At 37.0% G+C, this 26,022-nt stretch overlaps 1 protein-coding gene across 1 annotated transcript in view; it reads right to left on the bottom strand.

The window, feature by feature from the left end:
* Window positions 1–2,502: 2,502 nt before the first annotated feature.
* Window positions 2,503–26,022, bottom strand: part of LOC307106541 (sperm-associated antigen 16 protein-like) — a gene marked incomplete at its 3' end in the record, with an annotated part of 592,327 nt that continues 568,807 nt past the window's right edge. The window contains exon 8 of the mRNA XM_079783103.1: window positions 2,503–2,678. Within this exon, the coding sequence (XP_079639229.1) occupies window positions 2,503–2,678 (176 nt within the window). The remainder of the gene's footprint in view (window positions 2,679–26,022) is intronic.

The raw sequence follows: 26,022 nt of genomic DNA, 5'->3' as shown, positions 1-26,022 counted from the left end.
AATGATAAACCATCTCTTTTCAGTCTAACATGCAGATGATTCTTTTAAATAAGGTAAAGATGGCATTAGGGAACTTCATGAACCGATAATATTTGCATTTTAAGTTAGATATGCAAATTCTAGTAATAGTAAATTGAAGGAAGTATGTTCATGTCCTCCCTTAAAAAGAAAACTGCTCTCTAAATTCTTTTGGGTAGGTAATGATAAGTGAGATGAATTTCTTTTGAAATATGTCAAAAATAATGAGTCATGACAGAATAAAAAAATGCAAACCTATAATTCTACTTGAGAATCTGGAAGCTCCCTTTGACAAAGCATTTTTTTTCTCTTAAATTACTACAAAGGCTACAAACATTACAGAAGCTTCTGAAAAAAGCATATGTATTTTATTAATTAAGGCATGCATTTTATACATCTCTCATATATATAGAAAGTTTATCCTGGGAGAAAAAATATATTGTGCTTCTTTATAGTATTCCAGTAGTAACTGTTAATACATGCAAAATAAGCCATATAAAATACCCATATCATTCTGCTTCAAAAGGACATAGACAGAAATGGTCTCTATAAGCTACAGGTAGGCATTAATGTCAGGTTATAGTAAATGTATACTTAAAGGTAAAAAAAGGTGTGTAATATCCACTTTATATAAACATTAAGCATGCTTTTATTATATGAAATACCTTTTAAAATCTGCATGAAGAAAAACATGGTTTTCTTTTTAATATAACAAAGTTCTTAAGCTATTTAAAAAAAATTCCTCTTCATAATTGAGCTGCTTTAGTGCAGTTTAAGGCACTATTTAAGAGAAAAATATTAGATAAATCCAATACAATATTTATCTGAAGATTTTTAATAAGCAAGCAAACATTGCTGAATGGAAGAACACTTTCCAGCTAAACTTTCCCCCCCTCCCCACATTGCTACATATCATTTAAAATGACTGCATTTATTTCTTTGAGAAAACAAACATAACTCATGTCATAAGATACACTTACCTAATCACTCTGGAGGTTAATAGTGGTGATGGGGGTCATAGACCAATATGAACTAAATGATCAGGTATGTTTTAGAAAAGCAGTTCCTCTTTAATTATCCAAAGAATGCATTTTCAGGCTTGAATTAAAGGCAATCCATTCTCTCTACCTCTCATTTCAAACCACAGTCAAGAAGCAGTCTCCCGCCCTTCCAGAGAGAAATACAGCAGACACACATAAGAAATATGCTTTGGACCCGTCTTCAAAATTCAAAGCAAGAAGCAATGCTGGTCCTGTAGAAATCCAGACCCAAGTAGCAGAATCATGTTGAACTTGTTTTTAGCATTTTCTCCGATCCTTCTATGAAATTTCCCGGCTGATTACGCCTCCTCCACACATGAGTTCACTTACACAGTGTTTGCTACGGCAGTAGAGGTGATTTGGCTAGGCTCTGTGGATCACAAACAGCAACAGCATGCTGTCGCTTAAAACCCGCTCCGCTGGCAACAGCATCAGCATCATCCACAATATGTTGCTTGAATCCCTTCTTACACACCAGAAAATACTAACTGTGGACGTGAAGGAAAGGAGCAACTTTAGCTGGGTTCCTGCATCACTGAGAGCAGTTTGCAGACTGCTGATTTGGAGCTCATTCTGCCGGCAGCCGGGAATTCCTCAGCACCACGGACAGCGCCAACTGGCTTCTGAGCCCATCAGGGTCGAAATCCCGAGCTGCTTCTTTAGACCAGGCTGGTGTTCTCTAAGCAGTTGCACTTTATACAGCTGATGCATGCACGGGGCAGGATGTGAGAGTGGGGGTAGGGGGGTAAAGGGTGTGTGTGTGGGGGGGGAAGGCACTTTACGTGCGAGATACTTATTTACTTATTTGCATTGGATTACAATAAAAAATAAACATTGTAATTATACTTAATGTATTCTTGGATGGGCTGCAGAGATGAAAGTTCGGGAAGAGCCTCGCATTTAGATTTAAACCAGCTGCAGTCTCTGATTTTTATTAATAGATAAAGCATAATGCTTGTCAAAGAATCTGCAAAAATGTATGGGTCCAATTCTAATTGACTCTTCAGTTGAAGAAACACATTCCCTGTGCTACATGGTTAAACTTCAGGTCTTCCTGTAGCTTAAATTTGATTTTTTAAAAAGTACCCTGGTTCTCCTGCAGTTTGTTCTCTAACATTCAAAATCAATCTCCTGTAATTCATCTAGTCTGTCATTAGGCGTCATTGTAAAGCTGTTTCTTCCAAACCTCTAGCAAAAATGCTGTTTCTAAAATCTTATAAAAAATAAGAAAAAAAAAGAGACCCAGACACAAATAAATGAACAGAAAGTTTTGTTTTATTGTTGGTAACAGTATGAGCATTAAAATATATATTCAAAGCATGTTTTAAAGCAAATTGTAAATGTTACCTGCTGGCATATTTAATCGGGTTTTACTGGTTTGGGACTACATGAGGCATTTCCAAGCCTTAAAGGGAATGCCCTCTGCAGTGGGATATGCTGATCATCAGGACCATATTCGAACAGTGCCGTCACAGCCTCCGGAAAACAGACTCTCTCCGTCATGAGAAAACGCCACTGTGTGAGCTTCATTCTCATGGCCCATCAATTTGTAAATCTGCCCTGATTGAAGATCTAGCAAATGAATAACGCCACTGCCACTCGCCTGAGCTAATATTCGACCTGGAGGGAGAGAGGGAGAGAGGAGAGAGAGGAGAGAGAAAGAGGGGAATATCAAAGTTTTATTTCCTCAGTCATAGTTTATAAGCAATAGAATATATAGTTTTGCATTAAAACATTTTAATGTTGCCATAATTGCAGCTGTCCCACTCCCCCTTTGCCCACCTCCACCCACCCCCACCTCCCACCTCCCTTGGCCTTCACCAAACTATTGTCCATGCCCATGGGTATGCATATATGTTCATTAGCTGATCCCTTCACCTTTTTAAAAAAATATGTTTTTATTGATTTCAGAGAGGAAGGAAAAGGGAGAGAGAGATAGAAGCATCAATGATGAGAAAGAATCATTGATTGGCTGCCTCCTGCATGCCCCCTACTGGGGATGGAGCCTGCATCCTGGGCATGTGCCCTGATCAAGAATTGAACCATGACTTCCTGGTTCATAGGTCAATGCTCAACCACTGAGCCAAGCCAGCCAGGCTCCTTTCACCTTCTTTATCCAGTCACCCACACTCACCTCCCCTTGGGCACCAGCCAGTCTGTCCCATATATACATGCTTCTGATTCCATTTTGTTCATTAGTTTATTTTGTTCATTAGATTCCACATATTAGTGAGATCAATATATATATTTTGTTTTAATTTTAATTCAACAAACTCATTTTGTATTAGATACCAGTCATTAAATATGAACTAAGTCTTGTCTGTATCGAAAATAATTCCAGTCAAAATTAAAGACACGTGAATGATTAAATTATAAAAATTTAAAATGAGAAAGTAAAAACCTAATGTGTTACTGACTTTATATGCAGAGGTCATCAAATGCTCTGCTAGTCTCCTTAAATTTGGGATTAATAAATAATATTGAGGAGATGAGGTTGAAAGCACTAAGCAACACAGCTTTCCTTTTTAAGTAAATTATTTGTGAAAAATTGTTAAAAAACACAAGCTTCAAATATATCCATGGCAAAGATATACATATATATAGTATATAATTTGTTTAGATTTTAAATTTTGTATTATATGCAAGCTGTTTTATTATAATTATACTAAATTGTTACTTAATACTATAATAATACATTTATTCTTTAAAAACTGACACAACAAATTTCTTTGGGGTTGAAGTGAAAATACCTCCATTTTAAAGATAACTTTGGTTTTTATTATCTAATTTAAAATTCAAAATTTAGTTAAATTTTTGTTGCATAAGGGAACTAAATGCAACACAAAGTATACTCATGATTTTCATACCATATTTTTTTGAGTGGATAATTTTGTTATAGGAAAAATATATCAGCAATTCAATTCTAACTGCTTTTATTATTAAAAATTTAGTAGCAAACTATCAGGAAATGTGGAGGTAAGTAAAAGCAATAGATTATGTTTACATAAATTCAGTACATGGGTTAAACAAATATAATATTAGTACGATTCATGGGATTATCTAATACAACTTAAAAGGCATATAGTACCATTTTAGTAAGCATTTAAAATTCATTAAACTCAACATGCTAGATACTAGATTTAGTGACATAACATGGATAATTTCATATAAACCCTAGAATAATCTAATAATAAAAAATAATAGTAACTCTATTATATAGATGAAAAAAGAGAGGTTTGGAAAAACTAGAAACCTGTCTATGGAGGGAGCTAGCATTTAATCACAAGCACTTTGAGTTATGTTTTCCACATCCAGGTAGCATTGTTATCAATGATGACTTCTTTGACAAATTATAAGTAGGTGATATATTGTGAAAATAGAATTTGTCTATCCCATGATGAAAATTCTATATGATAACACCATAGAGTCACCGTGAAATATTTAATCACAAATTATACTAAAAATTGTCATGGATATCTCTAAAACAGAGAAAGGTTATAAAAAGAAAGCTAACCATGATAAATATAGCTTATTTGCAAACCTTTATAACTACTGGGCTTCTTCATCTAGAACAAAGCCTGACACAGCAAAGATCCTTAGGATGGATTAAAGTGTCCAAAGCAGCAGATGTGAATATTTATTATAAACTCTCTTCTACAAAGTCTTTGCTGACAGAAGCATTGCATATGGATTTCACTTCCTGCCTCTACAGGCAATAGCTGCTTGTGACTTTTCTAAGAATAAAACAACTTTTTTTCTTTGTAGTCTTCATATTATGGCTAGGAAGGGGGTAAATATTATTTACTATTTTTGAAACCAAATAGAATCAAAGCCCATAAAGAAAAGTGAAAGAGTTAGCATTAAATCATTATCTTTTGTTCAATTCAAATATGTAAAAATTATAATTAAAAATAATTATAAAGGTTCTTGATGATTTCCGAAAGTTTGTGTAATAAAATGGAGGAAATGATATTGGAATTTAATGTTAGGATTATATAATTCAGCAGCACAGCCTCAGGTGTTTTAAAAAAATGTCTTTGCTAGAACAGACTTGAGTCAGCAAGTTCATGGTAAGGTTTTTCAGGATTACTTGAACTAGGGGTATAAATTCACAACCATGTTTAATTTTACTGAAAGTGTAATGGATTAAGGTGAAGATGGCCCTGAACTTAAGGTTGTAAGAAGACCCAGAACTCACCTCCCACGAGCATAAAAAATATACACCTACATATAAAACAATTCCTCCTGAAGAACTAAGGGCTGATTGAACAGCTTCTGCACATGAAATGAGAGGAACCACATAGAGAAGGGTAGGAGAGATGGAAACATGAAAATCATAGGGAGTCTACTCCCACATGTGACTTGTAGTAGGGGGAAATATTCCTGAGGGGCCTTGCAGACAGACTCACCTGTTCTAGGGTATTAAAGAGCTCTTAGACTATGCATGAAAACATTCCATTTACTGCCAAATAGGTAGAGAACTGCAGGGACTTTCAGGATGTGTGGAAACTCTCTTGGATCAGTGGTGTTTGTGAGCCCCATTATTTACAAACAGAATCAAAGCCCATAAAGAAAAGTGAAATAATTAGCATTAAATCATTATCTTTTAGTTCTGGGTAGTGTGGGTGGGAGCTTGGTCCAAGCACTCTAATCACCCTGCAAGACCTCCAATAGCATGCCTTGGCCACCTCAGCCAGCACTTGCTGCAGCCCCAGCCAGCTGGTCCACCAGAGTGCCCCAGGAGGCACACACACCCACTTACATTCCAACTGGCATGAAAAAACCCACCCAGCATCCACAGTCTACAAAAAGGTTGCTCCTATTCTAGTCCATCTTTCAAGATTGGAAGAGATAGCTGTTTCATCTAATACATAGAAACAAACATTAAAGAAGGAATATTGAAGGCAGCAAAGCTATAGTAATTAAAATAGTACGGTGTCAGCACAAACAAACAAAAAACAGACACATAGATCAATGGAACAGAATAGGAAGTCCAGAAATAAAACCTCATTTATAAGGTCAATTAATTTATGACAAGAGGTAAGAACATAGAATAGAGAAATGACAATGTTTTTATTAAATGGTATTGAGAAAAGATACATTCAAATTAAAATAAATCTGGACCACTTTCACACCATATACAAAAATAAACTAAAAATGGACTAAAGGCTTACTAGTAAATGCAACATCTGAAACCATGAACTTCCTAGAAGAAAACCTAGGCAGTAAGCTCTGATACGGATATCAACATTATTTATTTTTTTAAACATTTTATTTGATTTCAGAGAGGAACAGAGAGGGAGAGAGAGAGATAGAAACATCAATGATGAGAAAGAATAATTGATTGGTTGCCTCCTGCATGCCCCACACTGGGGATTGAGCCTGCAACCTGGGCATGGACACTTCTGGGAATTGAACCATGACCTCCTGGTTCATAGGTTGATGCTCAACCACTGAGCAACACCAGCCGGGCACAGCATTATTTTTTTTAATATGTCTCCTTGTGCATGAGCAAGCAAAGCAAAAATAAACAAATGGACTGCATGAAACTAAAAAGCTTTTGTGTAGTAAAGGAAACCATCTCTATATATAAAAGGCTAATATGCAAAGTGTCCCCTCAGGAGCTCAACTGAGAGACGGGAAGTTTGATCACTCACTATGATGTGTACTGACCACCAGGGGGCAGTGTGGAATGAAGGGAGGCCCCAGCCGGCAGCTGGCAGCTGGCAGCCAGGGAAGGGAGGCCCTGGCCGGCAGCTGGAAGGCCCCAATTGGCCCTGATTGCCAGCCAGGCCTAGGGAGCCTACCAGGCCTCTAATCAACAAAATAAAAAGACAACCTACTGATTGAAAGAATATATTTGCAAATGGCCTATCTAATAAGAAATTAATACCCCAAATTCAAGGTGGGGGCAAAATAGGTTTACAGTTGTGAAAATGTGAAACACAGCACTTATTCTTTTGTTGTTATTTATTAACTGTTGGAGACCGGGTGTAAGCTGACAGAGTCCTTGCACCCGAAGGGACCGACAAGAATTAGTCCCTTCCCATGCAGTGTTCCCTGACTTGTTTTGATGTCACATTCTTATTGTCATCAGGTGAGCAGAATAAGAGAGACCTTTCATAGCTTATCAAAAGTCTGTAAATATTTACCCAAAATTTGGCCTTCTGCTTTATCTTAGAGATTAAGAAGAACAGAGAGTACATTCCTCTTTGTTGACCTCCTATTCAGTATTTGTGTATAAAAGGCATTGCGAAGTCAATAAAGCTAGCTGAAATCGGTCGACCACTTGCAGACTCCTCCCGACCCCGCTGTCCTGTCTTTCTTTCTTTTCTCAATTCCCACTTCCTTACCTCAGCCCGGTTCAACCGTCAGGCTGGACCCTGACAATTAACTAGAGGCCCAGTGCATGAAATTCGTGCACTGGTAGGGTCCCTAGCAGCTGCCAGCCAGGGCCTCCCTCCCTTCCCCTGGCCAGCCCCACCCCCTTGTTGAACTCGCAGACAACTCCCGGTCAAGGGGACAATTTGCATACTATGCTTTTATTATATAGGACTAGAGGAGGGATCAGGCCTAAACCAGCATTCAGACATCCCTCTCACAATACGGGACTGCTGGCTCCTAACCGCACACCTGCCTGCCTGCCTGATTGCCCCTAACCACTTCTGTCTGCCAGCCTGATCACCCCCTACCCTCTCCCCTGCCAGCCTAATTAACACCTAACTGCTCCCCTTCTGGCCTGATCACCCCCAACTGCCCTCCCCTGCTGTCCTGGTCACCCCTAACTGCCCTCCCCTGCTGGCCTGACCTCACCCCCAAACGCCCTCCCCTGCAGGCCTGGTCCCCCCAACTGCCCTTCTCTTCCGGCCTGACCTTAACCCCAAATGCCCTCCCCTGCAGGCCTGGTCACCCCCAACTGCCCTCCCCTGCCAGCCTGATGGCCCCCAACTGCCCTCCCCTGCGGGCCAATTTGATTCTGATTGGTCGGTTTCTATGCCAGTCAGCGTCAATAGCTCTGCCTCTTAGGCAGCCATTGGCTCCTTCCTGGATTTGGTTCTGATTGGTTGGTTTCTGTGCCAGTAGGTGTCTCTGGGCCTATCAATAGGGCCTGATCAGAAAGGTGGGGCTGATCGTAGCCCTGGTGGAGGCCTGGAGAGAAATAAAGGTGCGGCTGCTGGCCAGGCCTGGAGAGAAAGAGAGAGGCAAGTGCTGATCAACAGCTGCCACAGAGGCTATGGATCAGACCCTGCTTCTCTCTTAAGGCCTTTCTCTGGGCCTGATCCACAGCCCCCTCAGCAGTTAGTGCTGGGTCACCACACCTGCTGCCATAGCAGTCATTGCTGGATCGCCATGGCAACCCAGCACTGACTGCAGGACTGACTTCCGGTTGGTGGAGCCTCCTGTTGTGCCGGACCCAGGGTTTTTATATATTAGGATTATTGTATTATTTTCCATAGGAACAACTGTAAACCTATGTTTGTCCCACCCTGTATATAAAGAACTCAAGCAACTCAGTATCAAAAAAATATCCAATTAAAAAATGGACAGAAGTCCTGGCTTGTGTGGCTCAGTTGTCCCATACATTGAAAGGTCACAGGTCAGGGCACATTTCCATGTTATGGGTTTGATTCCCAGTCAGGGTGCATAGGGGAGGCAAACTATAGATGTTTCTCTATCACACTGATATTTCTCTCTCTCTCTCTCTCTCTCTCTCTCTCTCTCTCTCTCTCTCTCTCCCTCTCCTTTCCAATCTCACCAAAATCAGTTAAAAAAACAAAACATATCCTCAGGTGGGGATTTAAAAAAATGGGCAGAGAGCCTGAATAGATATTTCTTCAAAGGATGTATACATTATTAGACACATGAAAAAATGTTTAACATCACTAATCATCAAGATAATCAAATCAAAATCACAATGAAATATCATCTCACACCTCTTAGAATGGCTATTATAAAAAAGTCAACAGGTAAGTGTTGGAGAGGATGTAGAGGAATGGGAACCCATATGCACTGTTGATAGGATTGTAAGTTGATGCAGCCACTATAGAAAATAGTGTATGGCCGAAACCGGTTTGGCTCAGTAGATAGAGCGTCGGCCTGCGGACTCAAGGGTCCCAGGTTTGATTCCGGTCAAGGGCATGTACCTTGGTTGCGGGCACATCCCCAGTAGGGGGTGTGCAAGAGGCAGCTGATCGATGTTTCTCTCTCATCGATGTTTCTAACTCTCTATCCCTCTCTCTTCCTCTCTGTAAAAAATCAATAAAATATATTTAAAAAAAAGAAAATAGTGTATGGAGGCACCTCAAAAAATAAAATAAAAATAAAACTATTCTATAATGCAACAATTTCACTTCTGGGTATTTATCTGGAGAAAAAAAGAAAACACTAATTTGAAGGTATATGCACTTCTATGTTAATTACAGCATTATTTACAGTAGCCAAGATATGGAATCAACCCAGGTGTCTATCAATATATGAATAAATAAAGAAGATGTGGTATATATAATGGAATATTATTCAACAATAAAAATACACATAATCTTACCATTTGCAACAACATAAGTGGACTTAGAGGATATTCTGTTAAATGAAATAAGTCAGTTAGAAAAATTGTACCTAATTGCTAACTAAAAAAAATCATATCCCTTCCCATATCTCAGCAAAATTATTTTCCTAGTTCTTCCATTTCTATTTCAAATACTAAATTCTCTTTTTTTCCAGATCCCAAAGGGCATTAGTTCATTTATCCCCTTTTCTCCCTCTTCATCCTCAACCCAAGTTCTATCCATTTTTCTTTACTAATTTTCTATAACCTTCCCATTTCCAACTGTTAGGTCTACAATATTTAAATCCTTAACTTTGGATGCCAGGATGATTGAAATGATACCCTAAATGATTTTTTTTTGTTAGAATGTCTTTACTTTTAAGTCTACCTGTATTAATTTCTAAGGTGTTACTTCAATTATGTCAATCCCATCCTGAAATACCATAACTTTGAATAGAACAACAAAAGCAGCAGCAACAACAATAAACTCTGTTTAAGACCCAAACAAAACAGATGAGATAAACTGACCTGCCCCAAATAAGAAAACATATTCATGGCAGTTGTAGAACCTGGGTGAATTAGATCTTTGATTCCCAAATCGTTGCTTTTTTGTTTTTTTGTTTTTTTTCCATTTCCCTCTCACACTGAATAAGGGTCCTAGTGCTTTATGGAATTTACTCACCCAAGTACACTCTTATTTATGAACCCTGTGTTCATCAAATAATTTGCCATTATTTGTTGAAAATATTTTTCACTTCCCCAACTTTGGATTGTTACTCCTATTATTCCTTTTGAAATATTTTCCTTAGCTGTCTCCATGGTTCCTAACTATATCTTCCTAATGAAAGAACACTTACTTATTAAATCCCAGTTCAAAATGACCTTCTTCAATAAGTCAGTACAAGGCATCCCAAGTGATCTTCCTCTTTTGAACATATTTTTTGCATTTTATTCATACCATCCATGTGCTAATAAGATGACAGAAATAATAGTTAACTATGTATTTGTCCTACCTTCTTAAATTTGTAATTACTCAGCCCAGGAGCTATGCCATGTTTTGCCCTCCCCCAAGCTTATCACACTGGCTGTTGTAGTCAATACTCAAAAGAAATAGTAACAGTTTTCACTACTCTCTTTTTTAGTGCTTATTATTTGCCAAGTACTATCCCAAGTCCTTTATACACATTGTCTCATTTTATCCTCACAATATCCTTATGGGGTAACTGTATACCTGTGCTATCCATTATAGCAGCTATGACTCACATGGGGCTATTGGGAACTTAAAATGCAACTAGTGCAAACTGAAATGCGCTATAATTGTAAAATGCCCACCAGATTTTGAAGAATTGATATGAAAAAATGCATTAATAACTTTTATATTGATTACATATGTGATATTATTTTGGATATATTGCATTTAATAATATACATTTTATAATTTCCCTGCTTTTTGAAAACATAGCTAGTAAAAATGTAAGATTATATATGCAGTTCACATTATATTTCAATTGGGCAGGGCTAACACATACCCTGCTTCACAGAGGAGGAACATGAGGCTTAGAGAGATAAAAGCAACTTCTCCAGAGCCACACAGATTATAAGTAGGGGAGTCTGGATTTGAGGCTGGTCTGACTCCAAAAAGTCATGCTCTTATCCTCTGCGTCATACCTTAATACCTCCGGATGAATTGTTATTGATTGGCTCAATGTCGTTTCTCCCACTGTGATTAAGCTGCTCTCACTAAAATATAGCATGAGTCAGAGTAAACATCTCTTGGGTGTGCAGTTGTAGTTCCCAGCTGAATCTTTGCCTGCTCCTAGAGATACTTTAAAATTAATTTCTACCTAAGTACAAGAAATACTTTAAAAATTTAACTTCTATCGTTACCCTAATAGCTAGCACTTACTGACTCTGAGAGTCTTACTGTGCAATTAGCTTTCTGGGAATACACAAATTGTTCATGAAAAAAGAAACAGTTTTGTTTGGTTAAAATATTTCAACTTGCCCAGCTGGCCAGTGTGGCTCAAAGGTTGAGGGCTGACCTATGAACCAGGAGGTCATAGTTTGATTTCCGGTCAGGGCATATGCCCGAGTTGCGGGCTTGATCCCCAGTGTGGGGCATGCAGGAGGCAGCAGATCAATGATTCTCTTTCATCATTGATGTTTCTATCTCTCTCTCCCTCTCTGAAATCAATAAAAATATATTTTAAAAAGTTCAACTTAATTTATTTTACGTTAAAGATTCCTTCAGAATAAAAAAGGACAAAATTAAATTGTTAAAGCAAAATTAATGATTTAAGATAGAGATATTGGGACCTCAGTTGTCAATATGACAATTCATATTCCCTGATATTCAAAATAAAAATTATGAGATGAATGAAAACTTTTGGTCAAGTTTTAAGGAGATACTAGTTCAGTAACACATTCCATGGTGGTGTATTCATTGGACAAAATAATGTCATTTTGTAATGGAACATCTAGAGAAGGAAAATTGGGAGTGTAGGTTATGAAATTTGCTAACTCATGTCGATAGAAATTTTTGAGAATTTTTTTTTGTTATTGGAGGAGTAATTCAGAATGCTAGATAATGTATCAAGAGTTAGAAGTTGAGCTTTTTTGGAAAACTTCTTAATTTGTCTAATAGCACTTGCTCAATGAGCCATCAGTCGCCATCACTACTAACCAAGGCAACTGTGGATACATATATTGTTTGTGCCAATGATGAACAGAGTCCTATTTAATCAGACTCAGTAAAGGCTGGATCTAATGAAATTGTTTAGAAAACTAATTTAGAAACATACTTTTCTTATTACTTTATCTCTATACACTTAACATATATATTAACAAAAAGGTCACAAAATTCACTTACATGTTAGCTCTTGTTACAAAAATATAATTTTCCAGCAATATTATGAATCAACACTTGGCTAAAACTATGCTGTTTTCTACTACTTATACCATCAGGAATAGCATCATTGTGAATTAAATGGAATTGTTATAAGAAATAGAAGCAGACTCAAAACTTTAAGCTTATTCTAAACAATAAAATCTGAGTGAAATAAATCTTATATTTCTCATTAAAAATAATTTCAGTAATTTCTTATGGTTATGAATTCTTTGATTAAATATTAAGCAATGCATTCCCCCAAGAAAACAAAAACACCCATTTTATGTTTCATTCAAATTAGTCTCATAGGACAGATCATAGGAACTTTTTTATCACAAATACACAAGAATGAAGTGTAGAACAATTGTGTGCCATATATGAAATTACATATCAAAGAGGAAAGAGAGTCTTTGATCAATAAGGAAATGATTTTTATACACATCAGAAGCAATTTGAAGCAATTCTCTTGATCAATATAGATGGGCAGAAATGCTCCTCAGCATTTATTACCTGTGGAGAGCATTATTGATTAATTCTATTGATTTTTAGAATGCATGTGAAGAGGCATCTGTTGTTTCTTTAAAAGATGCCCCAAAATGAAACTATTTAAGTTTTGAGGATTTGCATTAATGGCTCAACCTGAGTCATTACTCAGAATTTCAAAAACACCATTGAAAGAGATGTGAAATTTGATTTAGTTTATTTTGCATCCCATCGCTTGATCAATACATTTCAGAAAAAGAAATACATTACTTGGAAATTTAACTTGCTTGAGTGCTTAAGTGCTACAACAATTTGAAAACTTTTTCAGTATTTTTACTATGTACACACTAAAGGGTCTTAACTTTAGTCTATTGTAGGTAGTACTGCTTGAACAAAGATTAACTGATGTCAATGTATAAATATAGATTTAAAAAAATGTATTTCAAATATCTCTGGGTAGAAACTCATGTCTTAAACATGACTGGAGAGTGCTTCAATATCTTGATTGAGGAGTCGAGCATATAGAAATTAGGTAATATGTTCAACGGATACAATAAACAGAGGTTGAAGATAAAAACCTACCATTACTTAAACTATGAATGTTACTTATTGAGTTACCCACAGGGTATGTTTTATATGTTTGCCAAGAAACAGTTTTAAACAAATACAGTAATTATTTTTTGTCTTTCATGTAAAATCCACTCTCCTTTAGGAAGGCAGCTCTTTGATAGTGCAGAAATTCCTAAACTTTAGCAGGTTAATAAATCCAAAAAGTGTCTTTCCTTGCTAGGAATAAAACTGTTGATCTTATCATATGTAGTCTTTAAAATACGTTCCTCTTATTAGGAGAGCACGAATGGATGTTTTCTTGAGCAGATGCTTCCCTATGTGAGCTATCTTCTGAATATTACAGAAATCCTTTGTGAAATGCACCTAAAGTCCTAAAAATGTTCTAACTGTTGAATTTATTTAGAATATAAAAAACCACCTGCTTTCATTAAGAAATCCTGGTAGACATGTTTCCTAACTTGGTCCTCATCTCTGCAGCGAAACAGTGTTGAAATAATATTTATTCAGGGACCCCATGCACCTGGAGCTATGCAAAAATTTCAGAAAAGCTTTGGCTGATGTCAGCAGAAAACCCATTTTCAGTTTGGTTCTGGGGATCAGTTGAGTTATGGTAAAGTGCGCTTCATATTCTGTGATAGCTTCTTCCCCATTATTCATGACTAGAGAAAGCCCTGAAGGCTTATATTTTATACCACAAGTTCAATGAAAACTTTAGTTTTTTAATCTTATTATAAAGTAATAAAACCACCTGTAGCATTTTTCTTTTTCCACTATTTAAACCATAACATTTACTACATTTTAAGACTCAAGGATGTAGAATTCTAATATTTTAGAAGTTTTTCTCTTCATGAACAGTCCTGTCAACACTAACTTCATTACAGAGGAATCTCCCTTCCTGGATGTGCCGTTTTGTCAGTGGGGAAGAAAATCGTGTCAGCTTTTGTTAGTTATTGGTGGGGGGGTGAATTATTATAATCATATCCTTAATTTTTTTTTACTTTATTGTTTAAAGTATTACAAATAGTAGTACATACATCTCCTTTTTCCCCCATGGACCTCCCCTACGCCACATGCCCTCACCCTCCTGCCCCCCAGTGCCTTGCATTCATTGGTTAAGCTTACATGCATGCATACAAGTCCTTCAGTTGATCTCTTATTTTTAGAACTTCATTCTTTCTCACTCCAGGACAACATAGCCCATTGGATAAAGTTGGGTAAATAATAAATCAGCACCACTAAACCATTAATAGTTATAGTAAAAAAGATGTAAATATGTGAGAAAAGAATGAGAGCCCAGATGATATCGACCACCCAACCAAAGAGGAAAAGAATGGCTGGAGCCATCAAATAGTGCGAGTCTTGTATGAGTTTGTAGGAGCTAGATAAATTAGTTCAAATAGTATTATCTGCTGATGCTTCGAAAATCATCAGATTCTCTGAAATTATAGAGAGATTAGCTTAAATGTCACATCTTTAGTAATTCATTACCTGAGGAAATACAAAGGCCTAACACTTAATTGATATTTTACCTTCAAAATGATTTCAAGTGGTTGATAAAAGATAAAACCACTAGTTTCCATTTATTGAGTATCTACTTTTTCCTGAACGTTTTGTATTATATAATACTTTCAATCACATGTGAAGAAAACATTATTTTCATTTTATAGATGAGATATTGAAACAGAGAAGTTATGGAACTTTTTCAAGATAACAGATCTAGTAAGAGCCAAAATGCCAACCCAAGATTATTTCTAAACCCTTTCTATGCTATAGTCTGGGGAGAAAGGAAAGTACTTACACCAGAAAGCTAAGCTAATATGTCTGCTATATTAAATACATTTAGATTAAATCATAATTCTGTGAAGGCATCTTTATGGAAATCTAAGGTAATATTCCAGTATATTGTATTCTAATGACCTGGCTTTGTACCTCAGAAATTTTAAAGCAAAATGTAATTAGTTTGTTCTTTACTCAGTCTCCCTCCATCACACTATCTTGCTCTTGCCCTCTTAATCTGACAATCCATTTGTATCAGATGGGCATTTGCTAAAAGCTAGGAAATAATTTGAGATTAAGAGCACTGATGACTGCTTGGGGTAAAAGTGAGACACAAATTATTTAGAAATGTACATGAAACAAAAATGGCAAAGTTGACATTACAATTAATTAAAAAAAAACAGTTTTAATTTATCTGAGTATTAGATGGAATATTCTGACATTTTTCAGTTGCCAGAGAAAGAAAATCAACTCAAAGTGGCAAAGGAAAATATAGTTGAAGAATATCCTATATAATAAAAGCCTAATATGCTAAGTGTCTGGTTATGCGGTCGTCCGTTCCACCAATCAGTGTGTAATATGCTAATTATATGCTAAGGCCACTCAACCACTCGCAATGATGTGCACTGACCATGAGGGGGTAGATGCTCTGATTGGTAGGTTAGCTTGCTGCTGGGGTCTGGCTGATCAGGACTGAGCGAGTCGGGCCGGACATGCCCAGGAGCCCTCCTGCGGTCCCTCCCTGGCTGGCCAACCTCTGGCGTCCCTCCCCAGCCCTGATCGTGCATCGGTGGGATTCCTCAGCCTGGCCTGCACCCTTTCATAATCTGGGACCCCTTGGGGGATGTCGGAGAGCCAATTTTGGCCCGATCCCGCAGGCTAGGCTGAGGGACCCCACTGGTGCACAAATTCATGCACTGGACCTCTAGTATATTTATAACCCAGAAATACACATAGACTGAAATCAGAACTAATTCGACCAACAAGTTGGAATGATGTTATAAGAGCACCATCTCTCTGTCCCTCACCTCTGCTTTCATTGTGAGTTCACTCTCAGGTGGTTTCTCTCCACATGAGGTCATAGCAGGGTCAGGTGCATAGCCTCACAAATTCAGCATCTGGAGAGAAGACCTCTATTGCCCAGCTGTTTTATATTGGGTAGAAATTGTCCCTCATTGGCTAGCTTGGATCATGGGTTATCCCTTAATCAATTACTATGATTGGCATGTGGGAGGGTGTGATGGAACAAGCTAGGACTGAGTGCCCACTACAACAACTGAGAGTATACAGAGACCCACAGGGAGATCAAGATACTATTATAGCCCAACTGGTGTGGCTCAGTGGTTGAGCATCAACCTATGAACCAGGAGGTCACAGTTCAATTCCCACTCAGGGCACATGCCCAGGTTGCGGGTTTGATTCCCAATGTGGGGCATGCAAGAGGCAGCCAATCAATGATTCTCTCTCATCATTGATGTTTCTCTCTCTCTCACCTCCATTCCTCTCTGAAATCAATAAAAAATATATTTAACAAAGGCGATACTGTTATCAAAGAGGAATGGACACGTTGCATGAAAACAAACAAACAAAGAAACAAACCCTACTTCAGACAGTCATCCTGGTATGCAAAACTAGAGCCAATGTTTGCATTAGGGAAAAAAGAAAAATAAGCCACATTCTAGACCACTAAAACTGTTTCACTTTCCTTTGTTGTTTTTTTTTCCATTTGGCAATTCACTCATTCCATACTCTTGCCTCCTAAAAGATGTTTATATAAATAAACTTCATTTGCCTTTAACAAAATAATCATGATGGTTTCTTAGTAAACAAAAGCCAGTGTTTGGGGTCTTTTGATTTACAGTGAGAGTAAAAAATGCAGATAAATTCCAAGTAAAATTTCAGGGAAGGTGGGGATAAAGTGAGAATTACAGTTGCAAAGGAAAAGAAAGCACCAAATGCCTTGTGTGACAAGCAATCTTCCTGTGTTAGGAAATGAAAAGTATTCATAAATTAACTAGATACTATGATTATTAATATCTGAATAGAATTCATAAATGCCCCCAAAAGAAACACCATTCCACTAGTTATATTGACTTTCCTTTGTTAGAGAATAAAATTGTTAAATCTCTAAAATCATAAATAACTGTTTCTATAAGGCTTTTTAATAATCTTAGTATTTTCAGGAAAAAATTACCATAAGAAAACTGTCTTTTAAGGGCTCTTCTATCAGGTTGATATATTTTAAGTTTCAGTGACAATCTTTCAGATATTAAAAAGACCTAGATGTGGTTCTGCATACTAAAACAAATATTGCAGTTATTTATAAAATAGAGATCATTTTCAGAAATAAGATACAAAAACATATGCAACCAAATAGATAAAGGTTATTTTATGAAATCATTATCTTTAAAAATATTATACCATTTTTGCTGTAGTCAACGTTTAAACTTAAATATATATATATATATATATATATATATATATATATATATATATATATACTAGAAGCTCGATGCACGAAGATTCGTGCTAGAATGGGCTTTCCTTTCCCTGGCTGGCTGCCGACACCGCCTTTCCACTCCGGCCTAACCCCTTTCCGCTCAGGCCCCGGAGCCACCTCTTTCCGTTCCGGGAGCTGCCTCTTTCCGTTCTGGCCCCACCTTCCCACGCTGCCCAGAGGCCCTGAGAGATGGGGGGGTGGGGCAGAATGCCTGCGTCATTGCCACCCCTGTCACTCAGCGCCTGTGTATGCAAATTAACCGCCATCTTTGTTTGGTTAATTTGCATATCACTCCTGATTGGCTGGTGGTGTAGCAGAGGTACGATCAATTTACATGTTTGTCTATTATTAGGTAAGATATATATATATATATATATATATATATATATATATATATACACACACACACACATATATACATATATATATATATATATATATATATTCTTTCAAAATTGCTTAAGAATAAAACACATGAAAATGTGATAGAAGGGGATTGATGAAACAAAATTGACAAAATAATGATAGCTATTGAATGGGGGTGATGGATAAATGGTGTTTGTTATACTATTTTCCCCATTGGTATGTAGGTGTGGAAAATTATATTCAAAGTTTAAAAATATTATTCATAAATCAGCATCATTAATATGTAGCAATTTCTTATACTTAGAACTAAAATATGTTTATTATTAAAGAGATGTACAAATTGTTCTAGAACTAGGTATATATAAAATGTGTCTAATTATGTTAGCAGCTATAGAGTCAGTAGTGATAACTAAAGATGCTAAATATAACAATGGGTACAATATCCACAAATCAATAAACGTGATACATCACATAAACAAATTGAGAGATAAAAATCACATAGTCATATCAATTGATGCAGAAAAAGCATTTGACAAAATCCAACACCCTTTTTTGATAAAAACTCTCAAGAAGGTGGGAATAGAAGGCTCAGACCTCAACATAATAAAAGTGATATATGATAAACCCACAGCAAACATCATACTCAATGGACAAAAACCAAAAACATTTCCCCTAAGAACAGGAACAAGACAGGGATGCCCACTCTCACCACTCCTGTTTGACATAGTACTGGAAGTATGAGCCATTGCAATTAGACAAGAAGAAGAAATAAAAGGCATCCAAATTGGAAAAGAACAAGTAAAGCTGTCTTTATTTGCAGACGACATGATATTGTACATAAAAAATCCGAAAGACTCCGTCTGAAAACTCATAGACTTAATAAATGAATTCGGCAATGTAGCAGGATAAAAAATTAACACCAAGAAATCTATGGCCTTTCTATACACCAATAGTGAACTTACAGAAAGAGAGACTAAAAAGGCAATCCCATTTACCATCACACCAAAAAAAATTAAGATACCTAGGAATAAACCTAACTAAGGAGGTAAAAGACCTATACGCGGAAAACTACAGGACACTGAAAAAAGAGATAGAGGAAGACGTAAACAGATGGAAGAACATACCATGTTCATGGATCGGTAGAATCAACATCATTAAAATGTCCATACTACCCAAAGCAATCTATAGATTCAATGCACTCCCTATTAAAATACCAACGGTATATTTCACAGACCTTGAAAGAACTCTCCAAAAATTCATCTGGAATAAAAAAAGACCCCGAATAGCCACAGCAATCCTGAGAAAGAAGAATAAAGTAGGAGGGATCTCAATACCAGATTTCAAGCTGTATTACAAAGCCACTGTTCTCAAAACAGCCTGGTACTGGCACAAGAACAGACATATAGATCAATGGAACAGAATAGAGAATCCAGATATCAACCCAAACCACTATGCTCAATTAATATTTGACAAAGGAGGCATGAATATACAATGGAATCAAGACAGTCTCTTCAATAAATGGTGTTGGGAAAATTGGACAGATACATGCAAAAAAATGAAACTAGATCACCAACTTACACCATACACAAAAATAAACTCAACATGGATACAGGACTTAAACATAAGATGGGGAACCATAAAAATACTAGAGGAATCCACAGGCAGCAAAATCTCAGACATATGCCAAAAGAACTTCTTTACCGATACTGCCCCTAGGGCCATGGAAGCTAAAGAGAAAATAAACAAATGGGACTACATCAAAATAAAAAGCTTTTTTACAGCAAAAGAAACTATCAACAAAACCACAAGATAGCCCACTGCATGGGAGAACATATTTGCAAATGGCATCACTGATAAAGGTTTAATCTCCAACATCTACAGGCAGCTTATACAACTTAATAAAAGGAAGATAAATGATCCAATAAAAAAATGGGCAACGGACCTAAATAGAATCTTTTCAAAAGAAGACAGATGGAAGGCCAAGAGACACATGAAAACATGCTCAACGTCACTAATTATCCAAGAGATGCAAATCAAAACAACAATGCGGTACCATCTCACACCTGTCAGAATGGCTAACATCAACAAATCAACAAACAACAAGTGTTGGCGAGGATGCAGAGAAAAGGGAACCCTCGTGCACTGCTGGTGGGAATGCAGACTGGTGCAGCCACTGTGGAGTTTCCTCAAAAAACTGAAAATGGAACTCCCATTTGACCCAGTAATCCCACTCCTAGGAATATATCCTAAGAAACTGGGAACACCAATAAGAAAGGATATATGCACCCCTATGTTCATAGCAGCACAATTTACAATAGCTAAGATCTGGAAACAGCCTAGGTGCCCATCAGCTGATGACTGGATCAGAAAACTATGGTACATCTACACAATGGAATACTATGCTGCCATAAAAAAGAAGGAATTCTTACCATTTGCAGCAACCTGGATGGAATTGGAGAACATTATGCTGAGTGAAATAAGCCAGTCAATGAAAGAAAAATACCACATGATGTCACTCATTTATGGATAATAAAGAACATTATAAACTGTTGAACAAAAAGATAGATACAGAGGCAGTAAAGCATTAAACAGTCTGTCAAATTACAGCAGGAAGGTTAGGGAGAGGTGGGGAAGATAAGAGATCAACCGAAGGACTTGTATGCATGCATATAAGCATAACCAATGGACGCAAAACTCTGGTGGGGGGGTGAGGGCATATATGGGAGTGGGGTGTGGGGGGGAAATGGTAAGATTATGTACACATATAATACCTTAATAAAAAAAATTAAAAAAAATAAATATAACAATGTGTTAGAAAAACGGACTTGAAACCTAGGTGAGAGCAATAGAACATTTTTCAATTATAATTTAAAAAGTAAAATACATATAATTTAAAATGATGTTATTAAGTGCTGAAAAGTAGGCACTGTAATGTCTTCTTAAAGTCTTTAACTCATAAGTAATTCTGTGTGAACCGCACTATATGATTTTTTAAATATGTAACTCAGTTAAATAAAATACTTAAGTTTGTATACTGGTATAGGGAGCAGCTATTTACCCAGAAATGATAGCAATAATCCACGCTGATATTGAAAACTAATTATGGCTCAAACTAAAAAATTACATTCCTAGAATTATCACTGTAGAGCCCCAACTGGACTTTATAAAAAGGAAAGACGTAGAAAAGGAAAGAAAAGCCAGGGAAGGGAAGGAAAGGAAAGGAGAAATTATTGCCTCTCTACATAGGCAGCTTGTTACTATAGAAGCTAAAAAATACAAATATTTTCATTGGAAGAATGTTATTCATCATAACCAGAAAACATTAAAAACACAGAGTGAATTTCCTGGCCCACACTCTATGCACAGGCCAATGGTAGTGCCCGAATACAGCGGATAATTGTTCCACCATCTGCTTCCCATTGATTACACAGCCCTGGTCATACATGTCCTCTGACTAGAGAGAGATTCCATTATAAAAATTAAACATAATTTGGTCTTTCTAAATTAGAAGTGTCTTTGAAATAGCACACTATTAGCCTTTTAAAACATTATTTTTTGAGCAAGTCTAAACATTAGATATGTTTCTTTTTTTTTCGGGAATTCATCAATATCTTCAATATTTCTCATGTAGAACATTTTCTTATTCTTTTATTTTTTTAGCTTCACATTATAAATTTCGTAAGACACGAGGAAGCTAAAATATTCTTAGTTTCAATTAAGTGCTAATATGTCTCTGAACATATATAAGGTCTTGTTTAATCCTGCACAGAAAACACATGAACATTTGGACAAAAATGACCCTATAATATGAATGCCAACTTATTTTACTGGGTAACTGTTCTGTAATTTGGGCAAAAATATTCATAAAAATATTTTACCCTTTTGCTAGACTTAAACATACTAATTCTCATCTATTACATATGTAATCCAATCAATACATTATCTTTTATTATTCTATGAACTAGTAAAAAGGGGAAAAAAAACTTTTATTTTTATTCAATTCTAGATATTCTTGAACCAAACTTTTCTAGCTGGTAATAGAAAGGATAAGGCAAAACGAAGCCAAATCTTGCATATTTCCTTCAGGGGCTGGCAGCCAAAGAGCAGGACATAATCATAGGAAAACTGTACTTATAACATTCAACCAAAACAGGGATAAGCAAGGCACAAGCCATCTGAGATTCATGCAAATGTCCTCAATCTAATTTTAAAAAGAGAGTTTGGCAGACTCTGGCCACGTGAGATATTTGCATTTAAAATTAATTTTAATTGAGGAAATATATAACATGGTTTAAAAAATCAACAAGTTCTATAAGTGTATAATGAAAAATAGCACTTTTCTGCCTTAAATCATCTCATACTACAAAGGCCCATTCCCAGACACACCTAACCTTTAGTTGCTTTTTTATTTTATTTTTTTGATACTTGCCTCTATTTGAATAATACTATGTGCCACTGAATATTGGAAAGTTGCTAAGGGAAAAAATATACGTATATTTTTTAATCCTCACCTGAGGATATGCTTTTGATTGAGAGACGAGGGGAGAGAGAGAGAGAGAGAGAGAGAGAGAGAGAGAGAGAGAGAGAGAGAGAGAAACAGTAATTGGGTGCTTCCGATACGCTCCCCAACCAAGGATCAAACCCACAGCCCAGGTATGTGCCCTGGAATCAAACCCACCACCTTTTGGTATACGGAATGATGCTCTAACCGACTGAGCCACACTGGCCAGGGCGAGAATAAATCTTAAAATTTCTCATCACACACTAAAAATTTGTAACTATCTGAGGTGATAAATGTTTACTAAAATTTTGTGCTAATCATTTAGCAATATATACATATATCAAATCATGTTCTACAGTTTAAACTAATACAATGTTATATGTCAATTAAAAAACTGGGAAAAAATAAAATTTAATTTAATAAATAAAATAGAAATTCCTTGGTCAGAAAAAATTTATTTGGTCCTGGCCAGTGTGGTTCAGTTGGTTGGACTTCGTCCTGTGTACTGCACAGTTGTTGGTTTGATGCTGGGTCAGGGCACATGCCTGGGTTACTTGTTAGATCCTTGGTGTGGGGCATGAAGGAGGCAGCAGATGGATGTGAAATATCTCACATTGATATTTCTCTCTCTCTCCTGTCTTCTTTTCTCTCTAAAAATCAGTACAAAATTATTTTGGTCTGAAATCTCTGCTCTTAATCATATGCTTACATCCTGTTTAAGCTTAGGTCATGGTTTTGTCATCTTTAATGTGATGATAGTGTCTTATATAGATCTTAAGAACTTCCAAGACCAACCGTGTCTAAAGCCCAGATATCTAATCAAGTACCTTCCTCAGCTGACTGATGACTACCTCAGGAATATCTCTGGGCGTTGCTCTGCACTTGCTTCATGCCTCCGTTCTCATGGAGCAGTCCTTGTCTCTGCCAAGTAGTTTCATATGTTGGCTGTCTTTTTTGGCAGCTCAATTTTGGACCCTTGTTTGGAGTCTGACTGTCTCTCATGGGAACAGTGCTTCTGGTAGCATTCCCCTTGGCTCCACCCAGTGTGACATCAGCACCGTGACCAATGCTCTCCTCTAGGACCAAGGTTGTGTTCCCCGACTGTCACCTGCCTCTCCCATTTCATCCAGAGGGAATGACAATGCTCTCTAGCTGGGTGGTGTTGGATTTTAACTTCCCCTTCAATTAAATATTTTTAGTGATATCTAATTCAGCATTCAGAATACGAGTGTTTTTAATCAATTTATACTCAAAGCAAGCCTGCGATAAAATGGGAGCAGGATGGTGTAGAAGAATAGTCAGTTGTTTGGCTATCCAGGAAGCCAAGTTTAATTTTAGCCTGGAGAGAATTTGAAATCATTATAATTAGATGAGTGTTAAAGCCCCAAAGCGAAAAGGACTCCTTTTTTAAAGCACACCCATTCATTTAGCATCAATTCACAACTAGCAGTTCATTCCCCCAAATACTCTATCACTTAGCATTCTTGCAGAGTTAGAGTAAAATATTTCTGGAGGAATTCACATAACTTGGAAGTAGGTTATTGCTGGAGGTGTGAAATAGACACTATAATTACTTGAATATCCGTAGAAATGTAAGAAATACAAACTGTATATGGGTTCGCGGAGAGGAAGATTATATTGTCTCATACATTTTATTTGTGGTACAGAATAATGAGATAGTTGATTTAGAATGATTGCAAGGTACCTTGCGCAGTGTTGGACCTCAACACGAATGCTGGGTAATAACCATTCCTGAGCGTAGGCCCCAAGGTTAATTTGAAGTGCACTCCAGAAAAATAGGCAGTCATTTCACCGTCACTTCAATATTCTGCATAAGTTCTGCTTCAGTCCCGACTAATGCCCTGACTGAAAAATGTCTATGTGATGGTCTGAGGTATCTTGAAAAACAGATGAGAAAATATGACTGGCAGTTTAGTCTCCTGCCTGTGCAAAGAACTAAAAGGTAGTTTTGTAAGATTTAGAAGAAAAAAAAAGATGAAAAAAGGGAGCTTTGGAATTTCTAGTAGTAAATGAAAGCAAGGATTCTTCTCTTAGCAGAAGCATGTTCTTGTCAACGGTGGCATCTCTGTTAAGCCTGTTCTTTTACCTAAACACTCCTGTTACTGTCATCTCTCGGGTTTGTCATACCCACGGCTCTGACAGGACAAACATTCCACTGTAGAACCTGTCAGGGAGGCCAGGTGATTTCCCCGCTCTCCCGACATGTGCTGCTCTTTAATATCAGCCTGTCAAACACCTAAGAGAAAGGCACCTGCTTTTGTGCTTGGCGCTGAGGCTGGGGCGACCACCACACACACATACACTGTGATCATGAGCCTTACACTGCTCTGCGATTCAGCCTTTGGTGACCATAGAATCATCAGCTGGGAGATGCTGTTGGCATAAGTGTATCATGCAAGTTAGATTGCACATAGATTGGTGGAACTATTTTGAATAACATTTCTTTTCTGGTGTGAACTTCCTTTAATTTATTTTTATGATAAGTTGTTTTGAAGTATGTTCTGGATGTTCCTCTGCCACAATCAAATGGAACCTGCATAGAAGTGAACATCAATGTTTTTGGCTTGCCTTGCATTGATGATCATCTATTTGTGTGGGTTTTATATGCATCTGCATTCACCTTAAGTTTGCCTTCTCTAAGGAGGGATGGTCCTCTTGGTTTCAGTGGTTTAAGTGATTTCATGTGGGTATACTGAAAAGTCTTTCATTTACTAAAGATGGTTTTCCTGGCACCCCGTTTGTAGGTCGCTGAGCTTTTGTGTTCTCTCTTCCTATCTGATTCTTCTGTGGCATGTTTTCATGGGAGACCTGGGGAGGGAGCAGACTACTCATGTAAGGGAGGTTCTCATACAAGAATGTGGCTAATTTTGTAACAAATACAACAGACTATCTAAAACCAGTATATGTACTTTCTTATAGTCACTCCAGGAGGATGTAGGTTTACCCCAAAGGCAGTTGCTGGATTCCCTCTTTGGAATGCCCTCAGAGTGTACAGCAGCCCATGCTTTTATTCTCTACTCTGTAAAGTATGTTTTAGTTTTTAAAATTAAAAAGTTGCACATCATCACTTTAATAATGCAAATACACATAAGTATCTAAAATAAAAGTGATCACAACTCCCCCACTACACACACCACACATCTTTCCTTAACCCTTGGCTTTATTTCCCCCTGGTTAGGCTAATTTTAATAATGTGTTTTATATAACTGTATCCTTTCCATCTCCTCATAAAAATATATACAAAACATATGGTGGCTTTAAGTTTTTAGGAGAATGTGAAGGTCATATATATACCCTTTAACTGGTTCTTTTCCC

This window comes from Cnephaeus nilssonii, assembly GCF_951640355.1.
Source record: "Cnephaeus nilssonii genome assembly, chromosome: 10".
In the NCBI taxonomy this organism is placed as follows: Eukaryota; Metazoa; Chordata; class Mammalia; order Chiroptera; family Vespertilionidae; genus Cnephaeus; species Cnephaeus nilssonii.
This window is presented reverse-complemented; position numbering and strand designations above follow the sequence as displayed.